This window comes from Pelmatolapia mariae, linkage group LG20 (assembly GCF_036321145.2).
Source record: "Pelmatolapia mariae isolate MD_Pm_ZW linkage group LG20, Pm_UMD_F_2, whole genome shotgun sequence".
Classification (NCBI taxonomy): domain Eukaryota; kingdom Metazoa; phylum Chordata; class Actinopteri; order Cichliformes; family Cichlidae; genus Pelmatolapia; species Pelmatolapia mariae.
The window spans coordinates 29,528,426-29,548,325 of NC_086244.1; the positions used below are offsets into that span (position 1 = coordinate 29,528,426).

The 19,900-nt window shown below is 40.0% G+C and overlaps 2 protein-coding genes across 2 annotated transcripts in view; one reads left to right on the plus strand and one right to left on the minus strand.

The window, feature by feature from the left end:
• Positions 1–12,989, plus strand: part of cntn3a.1 (contactin 3a, tandem duplicate 1) — an 80,606-nt gene extending 67,617 nt beyond the window's left edge. Inside the window, exons 14-23 of the mRNA XM_063463344.1 lie at positions 2,609–2,726; positions 4,275–4,433; positions 4,632–4,781; positions 5,638–5,708; positions 6,214–6,448; positions 7,843–7,958; positions 8,228–8,414; positions 9,350–9,462; positions 10,627–10,795; positions 11,602–12,989. Coding sequence (XP_063319414.1) covers positions 2,609–2,726; positions 4,275–4,433; positions 4,632–4,781; positions 5,638–5,708; positions 6,214–6,448; positions 7,843–7,958; positions 8,228–8,414; positions 9,350–9,462; positions 10,627–10,795; positions 11,602–11,693 — 1,410 coding nt within the window. The 3' untranslated portion in view covers positions 11,694–12,989. The remainder of the gene's footprint in view (positions 1–2,608; positions 2,727–4,274; positions 4,434–4,631; positions 4,782–5,637; positions 5,709–6,213; positions 6,449–7,842; positions 7,959–8,227; positions 8,415–9,349; positions 9,463–10,626; positions 10,796–11,601) is intronic.
• Positions 12,990–14,882: 1,893 nt separating this feature from the next.
• The window catches only part of si:dkey-178k16.1 (band 4.1-like protein 1), a 43,619-nt gene continuing 38,601 nt past the window's right edge, over positions 14,883–19,900 (minus strand). The window contains exons 18-23 of the mRNA XM_063463345.1: positions 18,872–19,093; positions 18,724–18,783; positions 18,453–18,542; positions 18,257–18,337; positions 17,562–17,678; positions 14,883–17,453 (exon numbers count right to left, since the gene is read on the minus strand). Of these exons, the coding sequence (XP_063319415.1) occupies positions 17,448–17,453; positions 17,562–17,678; positions 18,257–18,337; positions 18,453–18,542; positions 18,724–18,783; positions 18,872–19,093 (576 nt within the window). The 3' untranslated portion in view covers positions 14,883–17,447. The remainder of the gene's footprint in view (positions 17,454–17,561; positions 17,679–18,256; positions 18,338–18,452; positions 18,543–18,723; positions 18,784–18,871; positions 19,094–19,900) is intronic.

Sequence of the window (19,900 nt, forward strand, 5' to 3'; positions counted from 1 at the left end):
TGTTTTTCTATTCCTTTTGTTTTTTTGCTTTTCTTTGTTTGTTTGTTTGTTTGTTTTTGGCATGATCATAAACAACAAGAAACTTTAGGGTTCCATATAGCAAACAAATCAGACTCTTGCATACACCTAACATGCTGACATGTTGTGAATAGTCACGTTATTAACTTACCTCATGTGTTTTGCATAAATGCGACTTTGTGGATATGCTTTATGTATTTTTTTTTTTTTGCAAAGCTGTCTGCTTTTTAATATTCATTGAATCCTCCGTGAACTCGAAGAGAGTGAAGCCTCTACATAGAATAAAAGCGAGTCGTGACCTTATCCGTAAAATAAAAGCTTTACAACTGTAGATACTTTAAGATCCAAGTGCTGTTCCACTAAATGTTTGAATTTAAGTATTTGATTTCTACTTTCTGATGCCCTCGCTGACATTTTTTCAGCAAAGCTCAGAGTGAACTGAAAAATGTCAGCTGCAAGTCGCTGAATGAGTTAACTGTAAAGTTTTATGTCACACTGTGAGTTTTGTTAACTTGCCAACATTTTACAGCTCAAAGAGAAGCCGTGCTACTTGTATCTTATAAAGGTAATCGCTTTAAATGAATGGATGTTACTGATAAATTGTATCACTCATGGAAAAAAGAAAAAGAAATGTTAGCTAAAATGAAAAAAAACTACACTAGACATCACCCTGTTGTGGGGTTTAACACTGTTTTTATTCATATCTGTAGATTTCAACCTGCAGAACCTCTGAAACAGCTTTTATAAAATCAGTTCATGATTTCCAGATTCCCTTGTAAACCTCTCTGACTTTTAAGGTGCATATTATTCTCTCTATTGACACAAAGTTACGGCCAGACTGAATTTTTCTGATTTTGAATCAAACACAAAGTAATTGAAGTGCCGATATTCAGTTTTAATTCAAGGGGTCTATTAAAAGGTAAACATTTAATATGCAGTTTAGAGTTTCTGAGGATCAAAAGTAACTGGACCATTGATTGTTCCTTTGATTGATGACAAGCAGATAAAAGGTCTGCTGGCTCAAAATATTGTATTTGCACTTGGTCCTTCCAATATGAGGTCCAATGAGAAGCCAGTGCAAGTGAAGGAGGACTCAATGGGCTGAAACAAACAGACAAAAATAAAAAATAAATAACCTAAATAAATCTGAAAGGAGCAAAAACTTTAAATGTGGCACATTCATGAAAATAATAAATGCACTGGGAAGAAAACATCTAAAAGTCTCTGCAAAGAGATAATGACCCATATTTCCCAATGACTAAGCTGGTCACCTCAACACAATAGATCATGCAGAAAACAAAACTGAAGGCAGAGAGAACCACAAGCATTGGCTGTGGTAACAGTATTTTATGTATGTCACGCTGGGCAAGCAGTATAAAAGGATATTACTTGACATGACATTGTATGTATCTTGTTCATATCTATTCTTATTTTAAATAAATAAACATTTTAAAAAGCTGTTATTAGGGGAGCAGAACTCACCTGACTGTGAAACAGCTTGCGAGTCAATTGTCCAGTCTCTGAAGGTGGCGGACAATTTATGACAATGGCAATAATTCAAAAACAAACAGTCAATACAATAGTTTTATTAAACGTCTTAGATTAAACTACACAGGCCTTAAGGACACTTTGAATGTTTGATTTAAAAACCACTGTGGGGGTATATAGAGGTTAAAAAAAAATGCAGAGTAATTGTCCAAATACTTATGGACCTAAATGGAAATGGGTGCTCCTAGCTGCAGCTTTCACAGCCATTTCAGGCACAAAATAAGACCTCCTGGTGTAGCTCTGAATATCTGAGCCTGTGCTTCCATTTCTGTTGCTGGAACAAATACTTTTTTAAAAATTATTATCAAATCAAATAAAAGTGAAAGCCTGCTGAGACATGATTAGTAATCAAACCTTGGACTGCAAGCAAAACCAGAAACCTTGCTTTGTATTTATCTTTTGTATCCATGACTACACTTTTTATGAGTTTTTCTAGCAGTCTCACTTGATATTGCAAGCAAGGTTATCTCACAATAACATTTTGCATAGTGAGAGATCTGTGGCCTAATATATTCTTGCCTATGTTATTTTAATAATGGCACCAAGTATCAAAGAGTGGATGACTTGGAGCAACTGAATTTTTATCTCTTTAAAATGTCCCTGATTATACATCAAAGTAGTTACCAAGTCTTATCCTGTTTCACAGTTCCCTACTTTCACAGATAAGACATCAACTTAACATTAGCTCCAACTTTAAAGTTCAAAGCTAATAATGCATTTGGCATTGAATGGTTGTCTGCAGAGTAAATGGAATCAGAGAGAATAAAAGGGACAAAGCTGAAAGAAGCTTTTTAATACCTCACAAAGACCTGTGCTCATAAATGATCATGAAAAGCAGCACTCAGTCATTTGGTGTGTCCCTGGACTCATGTTGTACCTTTTTCCTTCGTGATGCAAGGAACTGGATGCCAAAATAAATCACGGCAACACAGTGCTTGTGCTGAAGCTCTTTTCCTTGATTTTTGCAACTTTAAAAGTCCCATTTTCATTCTGTGTTATTCCCTTTTTTGTTTTGTTTCTCCCCTGACATCTGGACCAGCAGCGATCGGATGGTGACATTATGATCCGGAATATTCAACTGAGGCATGCTGGGAAGTATACCTGCGCTGTTCAGACCAAGGTGGACAGTGTTTCTATTGCCACTGATGTGGTTGTGAGAGGTAAGGGAAAAAAGCACAAGATCAAACCCAGATATGTTTATTTAATAACTTTTTTCTTTCAGAATTTCCAAACCTGAACCAGGGCATGCAATGCCCTTATCATTGTTATTGTCTAACATTTAAACAATGTGCGTATGGACTTATGGATTTTTGGACAATATGCAACTAGTCCCTGTATGCACCGTACACATTACCCATTTAATTCCAAATATAGATACAACAAATGTGTTCAGGGCGGAGACCCTAAACAGATAAAAGTAGTAGTATTGTGTTAGATCCAAAGTACAAAGTCGTTGTATTTTCTTGTATTCTTGCATCGCCTTTTAATACCTTTGCATTTCAGTACTTCCCAGTAATGATTTTGTCTGAACTATTGAGAAAAGTGAACCTCTTTTAGTCGTGTCTGCAGCGAGAGTCTGGGGCTGCTCAGGCCAAAGCTAAAGCGTCACATTTAGATAAATGGAGCTCGTTCATCAGTTCTCCCTCTTACCGCTGCTGAGACAGACCAGCTCTGATATTGGTCGCAGCTTTGGGATAACACAGCTGGCTCTGTGACTGTGGCAGCAGCCGTGGATGTGCTTTGGTTATTATTTTGGCTGTGACGCATTATGTTTTTTTTAATGGGGCCAACAGTGACAGTTTAGTAGCTAATTGTAGCAGCTGGACATATTCATACAGTGCCACCATAGACTGAACCACAGCAGCAGCCGAGGTCTGAAGAAAAACCACATGCATCCACGGCTTCACCTGTCACAGCCAGGCGGAGCAGCTGCAGCCGTGCTCTTAACTGGGGCTATACTGTGGAAGATCGGCCTCTTAAAATGAGAAATGAGCACTACATGCGTCGCGTAAAGAGTCACATTATCTCCTTATTCCTTAGTATTTGCAGATGGTTTTCTTGTAGCTGGCAGTAAATTCTAAGTGGACTGAAAGAGCTCACCAAATGTTCCTGTGGAGCAGAAGGAAATATAAAATGTTCTCTGACCTCCATTTTGGAGACACCAGAGAAAAGGAGAAGATAATAGCAATAGTTCACTTGAGTAGCAAACAGCTCCACTCTCATTAAAGTGAACACATGTATTACACACTGACTCATGAGTTGACTCATTAGAGATTGAAACAAACTTTCTTTTTTATAGTCTATGTTAACGTACCAAAAATTAAATAAAAGATTGCAAATAATTACTTCTTGTGTATATAATTAAAGCATTTTTTTTCTTTTTTCCTCCCTTTTTCTGTCCTATTTATTAAATTGTGCATGCTCTAATTTATCTCTGCAATCCCTGGCAGAGATTCTGGTGGCAGCGCAGCCACAAAAACATCTTGTTAAATGTAGAAAGTCTACATTTTCCAGAAAAAAAATCAATGTTCTGTTTTTATATTTTTGATACGCATTCATTACTGTAAGTGTTGATTTTGGACTCGGTGTAATTCAGTATTGCACTCGAGCTCCACAAACACTTTCTACTCAGTCTCTCATATCACCTATAATCTTGAGCTGCTATGTATCAATATATTTGAGTAACCTGTGACTTATTGTCTTTGCAGGTCCTCCAGGACCCCCTGTGGACTGTCAGGTGACTAAGATGACAGAGACCAGTGCCTCTCTGTCCTGGGGTCCTGGCACGGACAACCACAGCCCTATCCTAAGCTATACCATCCAGGCCAGAACGCCCTTCTCTCTCGGGTGGCAGGCTGTTACCACAGGTTTGCTTATTTAAATGTGGTTGCGTGGCCAGAAAGTTTAGTGAAAGGTTAAAAAATGAGCGATGGGGTAACTGGTAGCTGTCATTTCCAAATTCCACACATAAAATGCAGATAACTAAAACTTTACCCGCTTGGCTAATTATCAGTGACATATACTGCAGGGCTTTGATGAAAGGTTACTTCTGTGATGTTTCTCAGTTCCCGAGCTGCTAGGAGGGAAGCAGCTGTCAGCCACTGTCACTGACTTGAGCTCCTGGGTGGACTATGAGTTCAGAGTCTTGGCAACCAACAGCATCGGAACAGGAGAGCCCAGCAAACCCTCCAAAAAGGCCCGCACCAAAGACACGCGTATGTATCAGAAGCTCCTTGCATTTTTTCTGATGCCAACATCGGGAAAAGTGGTTTCAGGATCATTCTCATCGTTTACTGAATACTTAAAAAAAACCTTATTGTCCTATTTTATTTCAATAAACGTTCTGCTTCTGCAAGATAAGCATGACAGCACTAATAAAATTACTGATGCCTGGTAGCTTTAGTACAACAGTATTGAAAAGGAAAAAGAACTCCACTTTAGCACACTAAACAGCAGGGCTGGACTGACACATCAACACACTTTCTGCCAAAGTTTAAACAATAAACTAGTTCAACAAAAGTTGAACTGCTTGGAAGGTTTGAGTTTCTTTACATTTGGATAAAACTATAACAGAATTGAATTAAAAGAACATCATACCAGCAGTCAAACAAGGTGGTGGTAGTGTGATGGTCTGGGGCTGCTTTGCTGCTTTACCTGGACAACTTGCCGTAATTGATGGAAACATGAATTCTGCTCTCAATTAGAAAATCCTGAAGGAGAATGTCCAGACATCAGTTCATACCTTGAAGTTAAAGCTCACTTGGGTTATATAGCAGGACAATGATCACAAACAAACTGACAAGTTCACCTCTGAATAGCTCAAAAAAAGAAGGTTTTGGAGTGACGTGGTCAAAGTCTGCACTCAAATCAGATTGAGTTACTTTGGCATGATCTTAAACAGGTGCAATGTTTGTGAAGTACTCTTATAAGTCTGAAATTAAGAAATTTGCAGCTTTTTTGAACACGTTCAATACCAAAACCTGTTTCCATGCTATGTTATTTCATGGTGAGAAACAGGATACTGGGTGTATGTGTTGGACATGAATATCTAACCCTGTTCAAATCTGTTAGTTCCCAGGGTAACTCCAGCAAGGGTGAGTGGTGGTGGTGGAGGACGTTCAGAGCTGGTCATCACTTGGGAGGTAAGCATGTATTTAAATGCATTTACGAAACTGTTATTTGGAGTTTGTTGCTGTTGTTGTTGTTAACATCTCAATGTAAAGCAAAGGTCAAAGTAAGAGTGAGGTTGCAGAGGGCAGTCAGACATCAGCTAAAACAAAAGAATTAAAAACAACAATGTTTTCATTTTTGTTATTTCCCTAATTTACATGCGCTGGTTTTATCTCAGCTCATTGTAAGTCTCTACTGCTGTTTTGCTCCCCTCCATTGCCCTTCGCTTGACTTTTTGCTCAAAAACTTTCTAGCTTGTAAACAGAATAGAAAAGAGAGTGAGGTGTGGCCTGTGGTGTGACATCCTGTGGTCTTGAATTTTGCTTATTGTGCCTTTAACCAGACAGGATGATCATTTCGTGCAAAGTCTTGCATGTACAGTAATTCCCTCAGCTTCTTTTAGGTCTTAATATCTTCGGGATCATTCATGCATTTCTCTCTTGAGTCATTCCTCTGAGTCATCTTGTACCTTCTTAGCCTGTTCCCGAGGAAATGCAGAGCGGCCCGGGCTTTGGATATGTGGTGGCTTTCCGCCCACTCGGGGCGCAGGGCTGGATGCAGGCTGCTGTCACGTCCCCAGATGCTTCTAGATATGTCTTCAAGAATGAGAGCATCCCTCCCTTCTCCCCTTACCAAGTCAAAGTCGGGGTTTACAACAACAAGGGAGAAGGCCCTTTCAGTCCCGTGACCACTATCTACTCAGCAGAGGAAGGTGTGTACTCCTAAAGCACAAACACTGTGTCAGTGATCAGAAGCAGGAATAATGCATTTTCTGACAGACTTTAGTCTTTATGTCACATTTTAATATAATATAATTTTAATATGATTCCAAGGATGTTATTGCTTAAAATAAACACTGTACTTCATAACACTGGTTTCTGGTCCTAAACATAGACTGTATATAAAAGATGGAATGATCTTCCTAGTCTGAAACACTGTTGAAGCAAGTTTCCTGTTTGCATAAAGAAGTTTAAAGTAAAATGACCTTAGTTAACACTTTCCTAATAAATTTATGGCCTCATTCATTAGATTCAAGCCTTTATGAATACAGGTTCATGCTAATGTAGTAAATCATGGCTCCATTAGAGGAGAAATACAATAAAGCAAGGAATGATTTAGGGCGTGACTACTTGATTAATAAGTTTTGACTGTCTGATATGTATCTGGAAGCTCTGCTCTTTATCTGTAATATCTGGTTAAAAAAGAAATAAAAGACATGATAGAGATGGCCGAACTCCAACGTTAAGCTAATAAGCTGATCAAATCACACTCTCACAGTCCCTGGTCCTGAGTCCTGAGACGGCTGGTAATTTACCTTCATGCATCTTTAGCCTAATTGCACATTTTGTCATGGATATTTAAGGTAACAGGACACTACACCAACTATTGAGATTTGAGCATCATTACTGGTCTTTAACATCATTTTCAGCTGATAGACTATTACCTCCAACAGCCATCCCTAGTCTTAGTTGGTGTGTAACTTTGGCACCTACACCCATACACATACACAAACACCAGAATAAGGACCTTTTATCAATAAAAGGCTGCCAGAAATAACTGAAATGTAATTATGTTTTCACACCCAAAGTTTGTCAGCCGCACAGTAAAAGAAGAAAAATCCTTTCCTCTGTGCTCTTCTTTTCTCTCTTCTCCTTCCCATCAACCCAACAACCGGTCGTGGCAGATGGCTGCCCCTCCCTGAGCCTGGTTGCACTGGAGGTCTCATTCTGCTAAAACAGAGTTCTTCCTCCCAAGCGTCGCCAAGTGATTGCTCATAGGGGATAATCAGATCATTGGTTTTCTCTTTCTATTATTATAGGATGTTTACCTTACAGTATAAATCGACTGCAGATGGCCGGAACCGGACCTACATAAATAAAATGGAGATGAACTGAACTGTATGATAATAAATAAAAGAGGAAATGCTAATGATGTTTACATGAGAGCATTTCCCATATTATTACATTAACGCTGGTATTATGGTCTATTAAAACCACAGAGTAAATTTATCGCTTCTGTATATTCATTAAGCCACACAGTGTCTATAGGCTTAATAAATCCATGTCTTCCTCTCTTTCCCCGGTGCCCCTGGTGTCTGTGTTTCAGAGCCCAGCAGAGCTCCAGGGAGGCTCAGGGCTCGGAGCGTATCAGCGTCCGAGGTAGAGGTCACCTGGAAGCCACTGCCCTGGAGCAACAACCGCAGACGCATCCTAGGCTATGAGGTCAAACCCACACAAGCCCACACAATAGGTCTCGTACAAACATGGTGGACAGCACCAGCAACACGAATAGCTAGTGGCAATGTATCTGTTTTTGATTTTCGCAGAATAGCGTTGTGACCTTTTTGCATTAGTGTTTATATTATTCATTTATGAAGTAAACTGCAGTATATGAGGGCCCTCTGGCTTTCATGCCCACAGAGAATATTGAGTAACAAATTAGATGCAAGCGGATAAAGTGTAATCTGTGTATTCTATGTGTGTGTGTTTAGTTGCAGTACTGGAGTGAGAAGCAAAAGCAAGAGGCAGCTACGGTGATCAGGACAGCAGGGAATAAAACTTCAGTACTCATCAGGGATCTGGAAGGCAGCAGTACCTATTACGTGTGTCTGCGGGCTTACAACAGCGCTGGAGTGGGCCCACAGAGCAACATACTCAATGTCACAACCAAGAAACCACGTAAGGACTCCGGTTACAAGATACTGAAGGCGAATGACAGTCTTCCTTTGTGTATTGTTTTTCTTGTTTTTGTTTTCTTCTTTCTTTTCTTTTGGCTGTAGCTGCATGGTCCATTCAGTGTATTGGATTTCACCAGTAACTGAAGAAGGAACCATTCACTGCAAAACAATGTGGCGCTTTCATTTGTGTCGAGCGTTTTTTTAAGAGTCGGTGTTTTTTCACCGAATTGTGTTTTATGTTGTCGAGACTTGAAATGCGTTAAAGGCTTTTCTCTCACATAAAAAAAATATTTAGAAAGCCATTGTTCCAAACATCTAAATATTTTTGGTGGGTTTTACGGTTTTCTTCTCGCGCACATGGATACGCTGCTTCGTGTCCTGGCATCTCACTGATGCAAAGAGCGTGAAAGTAACAGACGTCAAAGCAGGTGTCGGCGTAAGTTTCTGCCACACCGTGTTATTTATGTTATTCATGTGATATAGCAAAGAAATAGATGCTTGAAATTGCCCTTTTTGTCTTGTATACGTGACATCTATACTTGAGTCCCTGTTTGCCGTTTGCAGCAGTGCATCTCATGTCATGTGAATGCAAACGTTTGAGAAAGAAGCAAGAAAATCTGAAGTTGTGGATAATGGTTTAAAGCGTTAATTGTCAGACATATGTCTTTAATTTTATGCTCACATGCGCTAATACTATAAATTGCCGTATTCTCGTTATAATATGATACAAAATCTTTCATGGCTTTTTGTTACTTCCCCATTAACTTAAAAAAAATAGGATTGTTCTCACTGCTCACTCCTAACAGTGGGATGATAAACTGATAATGAGAAATCTCCTTCATGCTGAGTTGGTTCGTGACTGTTTATCGACTTGACAGCCTCTTTTTTTTTTCTTCTCCCTCTTCCCCTTACCCTGCTCCCTGTGTCCTCACTCAGCGCCCAGTCAAGCCCCAGTTAAAATTGTGTGGAACACTTCCAACTCCAAGGTCATCCTGAAGTGGGACCAAGTGCACGCCCTGGAGAATGAGTCAGAAGTCACAGGATATAAGGTAAAGTTTTACACTTCCACGGTAGACTGCCTCAACAAGAATCAATTCAAAGCTGACAAGTAAAGGGTTTTATAGATAGTAACATAACAGAGAATGATAGACTGTTACTTGGTCCATTTGCTCCGTAAGAGCACACTGTTATTTATGAACACACTGGTTGTGCTGATGAACTTCTCGGAGTGTTATTAATAAATGGGAGCCTCATTTTATCCCCTGCATTGGTGTAATATTCTGCAGCATTTCAGTTTAACCTCGGAAGTCCTACACAAATTGCCTCCTCGCCTTAAACCAGCAGTCCTGTGATAACCCGAACACCCACAGCACCCATTATTTTTAGCCACATAGTTTAAACTGTACAACTTTTCTGAGCGAGTCATCTCAGGAAAAGCATGTACGAGGTAAAATCTGATTGGCGTTCATCTTCCCGTATTGTGACATTTAACTTGCCACTGCAGCATCAAGTGCACAATAGATATTATAATAACTGCTTCAGGGTTTTATCTTCATCTGTCTTTCCAAGTGTCACTTGGCTTGTAAATGTAAATAAAAAGGAGCATGAATTTGCAGCCTCCTACGCTAAACAGGCGAAAAGTGTGAAGACTTGGTCTTAGTGGCATTATTCCCGTTACAAGTCAAGTGAAAGTGGAGAGCTTAGCGTGTGTTAAAATGGGCAGATGCATCCAAACCGCAGCTGAAAAGTCAGGACTGAAGATTTCCGGCGGTTCTGCCTTATCTCTATTGAGCCCTCTCCTCCAGTGACCCGGCCCAGTCATGTGCAGATATCTAAAGCAAGAGTCTCGCTCTTGTTAACTTTCAGATACTGCTCACTCCAACTCGCCGAGCTGCAGCTCACACTTAGATCTTCCTGTCAGCGCGCTAGGAAGGAAAAAAAACACTCATATGTTGCATTTACATATTGTACATATATTTATTACTTTTTAGATTAGCCATTTTTATATTTTGCTTGTTTTACGTTATTGTATTTTGCACAACTCTGTTGCTTGTGAAGCTCGCACACAAGAATTTCACTCACATGTACTGTACCAGTGTACCTGCACATGTGATGTGACAATAAAAGTGATTTGATTTGATTTGATTTGATTTGTGAGTGCCTTCATGCCACGCCACACTCTGTTATCGTCTTTCGCACTCTGTTTCCTTCAGGTGATGTACAGCCAGGACAAACACAGTCGTCCCAACGTGGTGGAGACCAACAACACCTCCTTGGAGTTGTCGCTGCCGGTCAACCAAGGCTATGTGATCCAAATTAAACCCTTCAGTGAGGGAGGTGAAGGGATCAGCAGCCGCCAGATTACCATCCCCAAGATAGCAGGTAGGACAGTCCTGAAACATTTCTTTCTCTCTTTTTGTGAGAATGAATATATTCAAGCTGGGGTTGAGGCATACAGAAAATGGCCCTTGCATATACCTGTGCACGCTCAGGAAAGAATTATATCCACTTTAGCTTTTCGGCACCCTTTTCTGAGTGGAAGTAATTTAGGTCCTCTAGTTTCCCTGCAGAGAAACACTGTGACAGCACTTCTTTTGATCAAGCCGTGCGAGTCTAACAATGCACATACTGCAAGCCTGGCACTTGTACAAACACACCCTGCAGCTGCATTAAATAGATAAATTGTTATCCGAGAAACTCTTTTAGGAAGCTTTTTTTTTTCAAAATTAATTGATATAATATTAGTCTTCAAATAAGTCATTTCCTCTTTCACATTACCTCTAAAATAGTCTCTTATCCGCAGACCGGGAGACGTACTATCAACAACAAAATGGTCTCCAGCATTCTCCAAGTATGGCCAGGAGGTTGTTTAAGAGTGGATGTGCCATTTGGATCAAACTATGTGTGTTGCTGTTGCCCGCCTCAGTAGTCCAGCTCTTTGAAACTCGGGTCGCCCCCATAACGGAATATGTTATACTAGTGCCATCTATTGATAAGTGCACGCACTCGCATCTCGCATCGGTTCTTTGTACTGCAATGTAGTGCCGTTCTGCTCTGTGATAATTTATCGTGTAAAAGTCTGCACTCAATGACCTTCTACAGCTTTTTCATGCATTTCTAGACCACGCCAGACTTTTCAAATGCAAGACCAAGCACCTGTTGGATTTTGATTTGATTGTGTTTTTCAGACGCCATAGCCGCGGGAGCAGCCTCGGAGTTCTCGGCCTTCCCCACGGTCAATCTTGCAGCCCTAATCATCACAGCCAGAACGCTGCTATGACAAATGTCTGCAGGAACCAGGCTCTGCAGCTGCTTATTAAGAGGAGAAAAAGCAGGTCAAAGACAACAACAGGCTGACAGCCACATTCCCACCTGCTCCCTTTCCTGCACTACTGTGTCTTTCCTCTTCTTTCTACAAAGATCGCTTTGTGGGGAAGATTCTTTTCCTCCACCTTTCTAAAGTGGTTACTGAAAGGAACTGGCTCTTTCAGAAGTTGCTTTTATGGAACTGAAAGGACACCGTGGCTCGACTGCAGTCTCTTTGAAGACGTTTTTTTTTTTTCACTCGTCTCCTTTCTAACCAGTGGATGTTCTCGTATGGTTTTCATCTTGGAGGCCACAATAGAATGTGTGTATATGTTTTTGCTTAAGAGGCTGTGCAGGTTTTATTAAACAGATGTATGTTCCACTGGACTCTTCTCGGTTGATGGGATTTAAACATGACAGAGAGTGAAGGAGCTCTAAAGCAAGTGAGTATCATTAAGCTTAATTTGAGACAGGAAGTGGTTGAAGCCATTTCCCTGCTATCTTTTGGGCTGTCTTTGGAAAACCTCCTGCATTCTAATGAGGAAAAAACAACTGTTAGTCATCCTCTGCTAAAAAGCAGGGAGCTAAGTCTCACTGCTTTATGACAACCAGAATCTGAGACCTTTGTAACTTTTACCTGGATTTTATTCATGCTTTTATGTCGCATCAAAACCTCAGCTGCCATGAAACTGAGTGGAACCAAAGGTACAGGGCCTACAAGGTTCAGTTATACCTGTTGTATTGTGAGAAAATGCTGCGTGTCCATCCCAGTATTACTTCCACTGTAAACACCAGATCTTTGTTGACTAATTGATGTCTCATCTTCTTCCTTCATCTATGAAAAGTGTGCAACAAAGGCACGCCGAACAATGTCAGCTGCGTTGTCGCACATGTCGCGTATGTATGAAATCCTCAGGTCCCAAATTGAGCCTTAAGTCCTATGGTTATCTCCCACGTTGTTACTATTCAAAAGAGGTTTTATTTATACTCCTTTTGTTTATCCGCGGTGTATTTTGGCTCAGTCATGCTCTAATTTAGATCATGTTTTTTAGGCGTTTTTAGGACATAACAGGCCTTTGTCTTCTGTCCTTCATAATGAGCATTGTAATACAATAAGTGGCAGATATTTACTGACGTTTCCAGCTTATTACAAAGTAGCGGGAGTACTTTACTGTCAGCCGCTGTTAGGCATGAAATCGGTCAGTGTGTGTACCTTGCTTAGGGTGTCTGAAACGGAACAACCTGCTTTTAATAAACATAATGCCATTTTCCTTGTTTCCTTTATTGATGTCTGAAGCGGAGAGTTTGCATACTTCAAAATCTAAGCGCTGCGTTTTTCCATCAGACCACCCATATGGGTATAATTTTCACATTTCTAACAGAGCCTTATAAAATTAAACAAAACAAAACAAAAAAACAGCCTAACCCACTTATTGCTTCCCTATTGGAATTTTCAACTCTATCACCGCTCTGGAAAAGTGTGAAAGTTCAGGTTTTCATTTGATCTATTTCCAAGCAGAAAATCTGATATTTAATTTGTGTTATTTAATTTGTTATGAGGTCAAACAAAAAAAGTTGTTCAGATGAACAGGTTCAACTTTCTGCATCACACCAAAATCTATCAGTTCCTGTTATTCATCAGCCTGTGGGATCACCTACAGTCACATGACTGAATTTCATACATCTATTCATGCATGCAGTTAAATGAAATGTAATTGTTTCATTTGTGAATACAGATTTCTATAAACTGGTTGAAACTGTGCAGCATTGAGCTTAACCAAACACATCCTCTAATGGTGTATCTGAACTGCACGAGCTTCATGGACTCTTTTTCTTCAGAGTTTCTTGCTCACATCAGGTCAGTGCTTTGGTGCTGTTTAAACACAGGGAGGAGAGCACTGATGCTGGATTTCCTAAAATTGCGCCTTACAATATGCTGCATTGGTATTGCTTTATATTTAGGAAGCTTGCCAAAAGGAACTGAGTTCTATTTAAGTTCAAAAGTATATTGGGATGAACATAAACTTGACTGACTATATTACTGTACATTCAGCTTAATCCATTCAGCAGTAAATTATATAAACTAAAAAAAAACCAGGCATGCTCTTCAATAAAACACCATTGTTCTTGTGCAAATGCAAGCCTTTATCAGAGTGTTAGGCTTATTTTCTAGTGTTGTTCCACTAATAAAAATCCTCAACTTGTAGTGAGGTCGGAAACCTCCACTTGTTATGTTCCACCAAGAGGAGTCTGAAACTTAGATGAGATGCTGGCAACCACATCTGTCAAAGCTGAATAAAAGAATAGCTAAAAAAATAACAAAAACAAAAAAAAAAGGAACTTAAAAAAAAAAGGTTCTTAAGCTCCATCAATATTCTATATTCTATTTGTATTCTGTTGACATTTGTATGTTTACATGAACAATTTTACTGACAATTTCCATCCGGTTATGACCACAGTGTACCCATCTAATCATGGCGGCTTCCAGCATGTGCCATGTGACAAACATCAAGTCATCTCAGCCTGGTTTCTTACACATGAAAATGAGTTCACTGTACTCAAACGGCCTCCAGTCACCGATTCCCAAATAAATAGAGCACCTTCGGGATGTGAAATAGGAGATTCACATTATGAATGTACAGTCGAGAGATCTATACCATGTTATCATGTCAACATGGATGTGATAACATGGTATAAAATCTCTGTGAAATGTTTCCAGAACCTTGTTGAATATATATCATGAAGAATGACAACAGGTCTGAAGGCAAAAGGAGATCAAACCCAGTATAAGCAAGATATATGTATGTGTGTTGGGTGAGTAAAAAAACAAAGAGAATATATATTTATGTTAATGTGTGTGTGTGCAAGCATGTTCCCGAAACAGTTTTATGGATAACTTTCCCAGATTTCCAAATACAGGTGTTTTTTGCAGAAACTAAAATTTGAATTGTGTCTACTCATTGTTTTCGCCTGGTTGTTATTTGATTTATGGTACCTTAACTAAAACTTAGAAACAACTTAAATGCAAAAAAAAGGTAAATATGCAATAATCACTGCCTGAAAAAGAAACGCATGACTGAACCGTGTCTTTCTAATCATTTACAGCACTAGTATAGTATTAGAGACAGGTCAAACAGAGGGATTGTCATTTATCTTGTTCTCCTTGTTTTTTTCTCTCGTCTTTATTCATTTTCAAATGAATGCAAGTACAATGTACAGCAAGGATACAGCACTAAGCAGTGGAAAGCAGCAGAGCAGAAGAGATGAAGCTGCAGAGGAGGAGGAGGAGAAGAAGGAGAGCTCTGTACAGAAGGACAAGGTTAGGTGTAAGGGTCTGCCAGAGGTCATCCAATCAGACTTCGGCACCAGGTGTCTCAGCCACAGTCGAGGGTCTGCGATTATTCACAGTCTGGTTATTACAGTCTGGTGAGTCCGTGAGTGGGCCTTTTTTTTTTTGGACAGAGAGAGGTAAGTCAGACCATGCTGGTCGATCCAGTGAAGGATGGTGAGAAGGACTTCAGCTGGGTATGCTTGATGTTGCAGCTAAGCTGGCTTCTTTTAGGTAACCGGTGCCCCCTAGTGTACATCAAGCCCATTTCCATTAACTACTATACATCTTCACGATCCACTAAACAGCACCAAATATACAGTACAAGGTATGCGTGGTTGCATTATTCTTTTTTCCACCTTTCAGTTTGACACCCACATCCATGACTAAGCATCACTTTGGAACCAAAATAAGGAACACAAAAGGAGTTACGCTAGACACGTGAACATAGACGGTATAGTTTAGTGTCTGAAAGCCAGTTAATTTCCTCATAAACCTTGAGTGGCAGCTTTTGACATTTCTTTTATCAATTGTTTGAATTTTCTGCTGCATGTATTGGTCTATATATAAAATATGAGTTCTGAAAAAGATACAGAAGTTATATATTGTTTTTAACGCTAAAGACAGTATACTTAAAGGGAAACCATGTCATACCAAAAAATGTGTGCATTTGACCTTCTGACACTTTGTAATTAAAAGTTGCTCATATAAAGTTATTTCATACAAAACCAGGGTTTGTACAGTTTGACTGCTACCTCAGTTGGCACGTTACATCTCTACAGCATCCTTCTAACATCCATGTACCAAATCACACACAACTAAAAGTCCAAAGATGCGTCTCCTACTGTGTATCTTATTTCTAACATGGTACTTTACACGAAAGAGCGTCGGCAGAGATCTGATGCATAATGCCATTTCAGCTTGGTTGCAGAACGTAAGCTCACATTATGTGGCCCACATTATGTTCATTCACTGGCAAATAAGTAGAAAACGGCTAGGTTAGGATCAGCTGAACGTCACCGGCGGTTTGAGAAGAGATGAGAATGTAAGAGGGCTGCAACAGAATAATCGAGTGTGCTGTCATAACGGAGTGTACTGTGTACTTGACATTTCCCACTTTTTTTCCACCCTCACCAACACGCATCATTTCTCTTCAAGACTTTAGATTATTAACAATTCAGTCTCTGCAGCTTTGTAATTTCTCAGGGTGTTCCCGTCGTGGACAGAATCATCGCTCCTTATGATGAGTTAATATCCACTGAAGTCATTTACAGTCCAGTCATCCAAAAGAAATCATCATCATGCAAAAGTTATCTCAGACACTACTTTTACTGATGCAGGAGCCCGTTCTGTGACTGGAACAAGGAATGTAAGCCTACTCTATGTACTTACTTACTACACACACAACGGCCAATGAGGATTTAAATCCAGGTGAGTTCTGAGCGCGTATCTAAAGGCCGGGAGAGGAGAGAGACTGGGCTCATTCTGAAACATCAGCATGCTCAGAAACTACATTGCCACTGTTTGAATAAATACAACAGGTACACTGTGTATCAACAGCTCCTAATGTCAAGACATATATGCAGATATGCATACTTACCACCCACATGTCGAGGTGAGATATGTTTAAAGGAAGTCAAATATTACTAGTTAGCTAACACTGGTCCTCGCTAAATACTCGACTAAACGCCTCGAGAGGACCGCAGTCGTCTCTAATCAGTGCATCTTCATCATTCAGTGCGATGGGATGATATTTGTTTATTTGACTAGCTATGAAAACTAAACAGTTTTCACTAAACCCTGTGAGTGACTGGATGCTTTAACAGTACTGGAGCTACATGTACTAGATTCTATTACTCAGTGACACAATGTGAACACTTTTTTTTTTCTTCAGCACACACAGCAGGAATCACATGATGAGAGTATAAGCCACTCATATCTAAATAAACCCCTTTCCCAATGAATTCCCTGTGTTCTCTGTTTTTGTTTAGAAATACCAAAGCGAGTGATTTGAACATATAGACCCTGAGATTTTTTGCAGGGAATTTACTTGAATTGTCTGAAATTTTTCCAGATGTTTGGAATTCTTGTGGCATGTTATCAACCATGTAAAATTCATAAATGTTGCTTCTTTTTTTTCTTTTTCTCTTACTTGTGCAGCCTGACTGCAAAAAAAAAAAGTCACTCCGTTGAACATGATGACGATTTCGATAATGAAACGTTCAAATACAAATTAAATAGTTTGAAGAGTCCTGTTTTAGGTTTGTGTGTGAACTTGTACAAGAGGCTCCAGCAGAGCGCCTCAGGCAGTAGTCTTTAATCGACTGGGATGGTGGGCGGCAATTTCAAGTCGGGCACTGACGCTTCTTGTCCAAAGGGGGGCACTCTCGTCTCAGGAAATCAGGACTGCAGCAAAGAAAGGAGACATGGATGTTAAATCCCTTAACCTCAAAAGAGTTTAGAGGATGTAAAAATCTCATCCATTGTTGCATGGAGTCAAGATGCCAGCTGTACCTCTGATGCACCGTGTCGGTCCTCAGTGGATGATTCTGTTTCCCTGACAACAACTGCCTTAGTCACCTGCATGTCTGGATGCTGCTGCTTGGCCTCCTGTATGGCAATAGCCAGAGCCTGAAAGGAAAGAGTGAAGTGTGTGTCTTGAATGAAATGAATTGCTTAAACCCCTCCAACCAAGTACCTTATGGAACTTTTTTGTATCTTACAAAAACAGAACAGGTTTAGATACTGATTTGTGCTCGCAAAGGGAGCTGAAATTACAATTCATTTTACAAATTAGTCTTTAGATACCCAAATGCTCATTTTATATTTTATCTAGTCAGTAAAAATATTTGCCCACTTAAAGAATCTAACATTTTAGCCTTTAGCTTTGTGAGTTCTTATATAAAAATCAGCTAATAAGTTGATTTTATGCTGTAATAAAATCACAAAACAAACTTAAAAACTGTCTAGCAACTCAGAAGGGCCCGTCTTTAACCAAAGAGCTTTTATAGCTGATGAACAATGATGGATGCGTGCACTATGGAAAAGTAGCCAGGAAGTTAGCTACTCCTCTGCTTCAGTCATGTACAAATTGATTAGTCTCTTGCACTGTTGCGTTCTCAGGCGAGCTAATCACACCACTTTAATATAAAGACTGAACCGTACTGGGATGCCAAGGTAACAAAGCTCATTTGTCAATTTCTGCTCACCTGTTCCTGGTCTACATCATCGTCTCCTGTGATTATGATCCTCTTCTCGATCCTGGTCTCTGAGTATCCTCCTTTCACCGTCTGCAGCATACAGACAACAGCTTTTCTTTTAACAGCCTTAACATTTAAAGGAGATGAGTGGCACTAAATTATAAATTAAATGTGCACTTTGTGAGTTTTATTTGAGCTTCTCTACCTTTGTAACATGAGTGGTAGCTGAGGTAACGTTTTCAGAGACGAGGATGGGAGATCCTGATGTCTCTCTGCCAAGACTGCCTTTGTGCACCTGAGGAGGCATGAGGCAAATATTACAAAGACCCTTGAACCATATTTTATGACATTCAGTCAGATGTGTGTTCCTGAATTCATGTCTTTGGGCTTTGTAAGTAGGTTTGAACCCTGGAGAACAAGAAGGAGTGTGCTGCAGGTTGAGTTAAAATTGGAGAGGTCCCCCTGTCTGTACTCACAGGGGAAACGCTCTGTCTCGTAGAGTAAGAAACTTCACTTAGTCCAGTGATGCCGTGATCCTGAAACAGACAAATTGACTGGATTATGTCCAGATATTTTACAGGTCGACCTTTCTGTACATTTTTAGCAGTGAAATATGAAGTTAACCTGATCCGTGAACTCCACGATGGTCGTGGTGACCTCTGACCCATTGGGTTGAGTCTCCGTCCTGATGTCCGTCTTTCTGACTGTTGGCGTGGGCCTGATATCGCTGCCCTCCCTGCTCAGTGGTGCAGCGACAGAGACACGACTACCTTCTCTGTGTGACTGATCTCGGTCCACTGATGAAGTCACGGGGACTGATCTCTTTGGTTTTTTGGGAACTACAGGCTTAAGAGAAGGAATGTTTATATTATTAAGAGTGTGTATAGTTCGTAGTGTTGTTCTGAGACTCTGTGCAGAAACGGAGGTTTTTAAAAGGCTTGAAAGCCCCTTGTTTGCGAAAAAGGAACATAATTTAATCAGAACAGAAAGCAAAAGACAACCTGAGAGTCTGAAGTTTGGAAGCTTACGAGATATTTTACTTTAGTAAAAAGTTAAACATAAAAAACGAGGAAAAGAACAAAGTGGGTTTTCTTTCGTTTACCTTCTTTAAAACTTCAAACTAAAAGCACATCCCTTTCCTGCATATTCCACGACAGTCACTTCATCTGCTCATTTGTGGATTTTAGTGCATTAGCGGCATCAGAAGCTTGAATACTTTCAGCCGCCCAGCTTTTTTACAACTCAAATCATGAACCTGAAGTCAAGTTTAACAACATACGCTGCAAAAAAGTGTGAGAACCACTTTGGGAATCATCACACCATAATTTTCTGTTTTGTTACATTCCCTCTGACCACCCACTGCACAAGCAAACCAGAGCCTGTGAATAAACTTGCATGAATTCACCCACAGCTACCTTGTCATCACACTTTGTTGGGAAACTTGGGAAAGACACAGAGCGTGGATGTGGTTGGTGTTATGGGAAAAGTGCCGGGGAGGAGAGGAATTCAGCTCTTTTCTTCCTGTTGTTTCCATTGCATTCACGCTTGGCTTTATTTATTTCTCAAGTGCCCGGTTACAAACATGCAGAGAGATAAAACTGTAGAGTAATGATTTCATGCTACTTTGCTTTCAGATCAAATTAACACCCATTC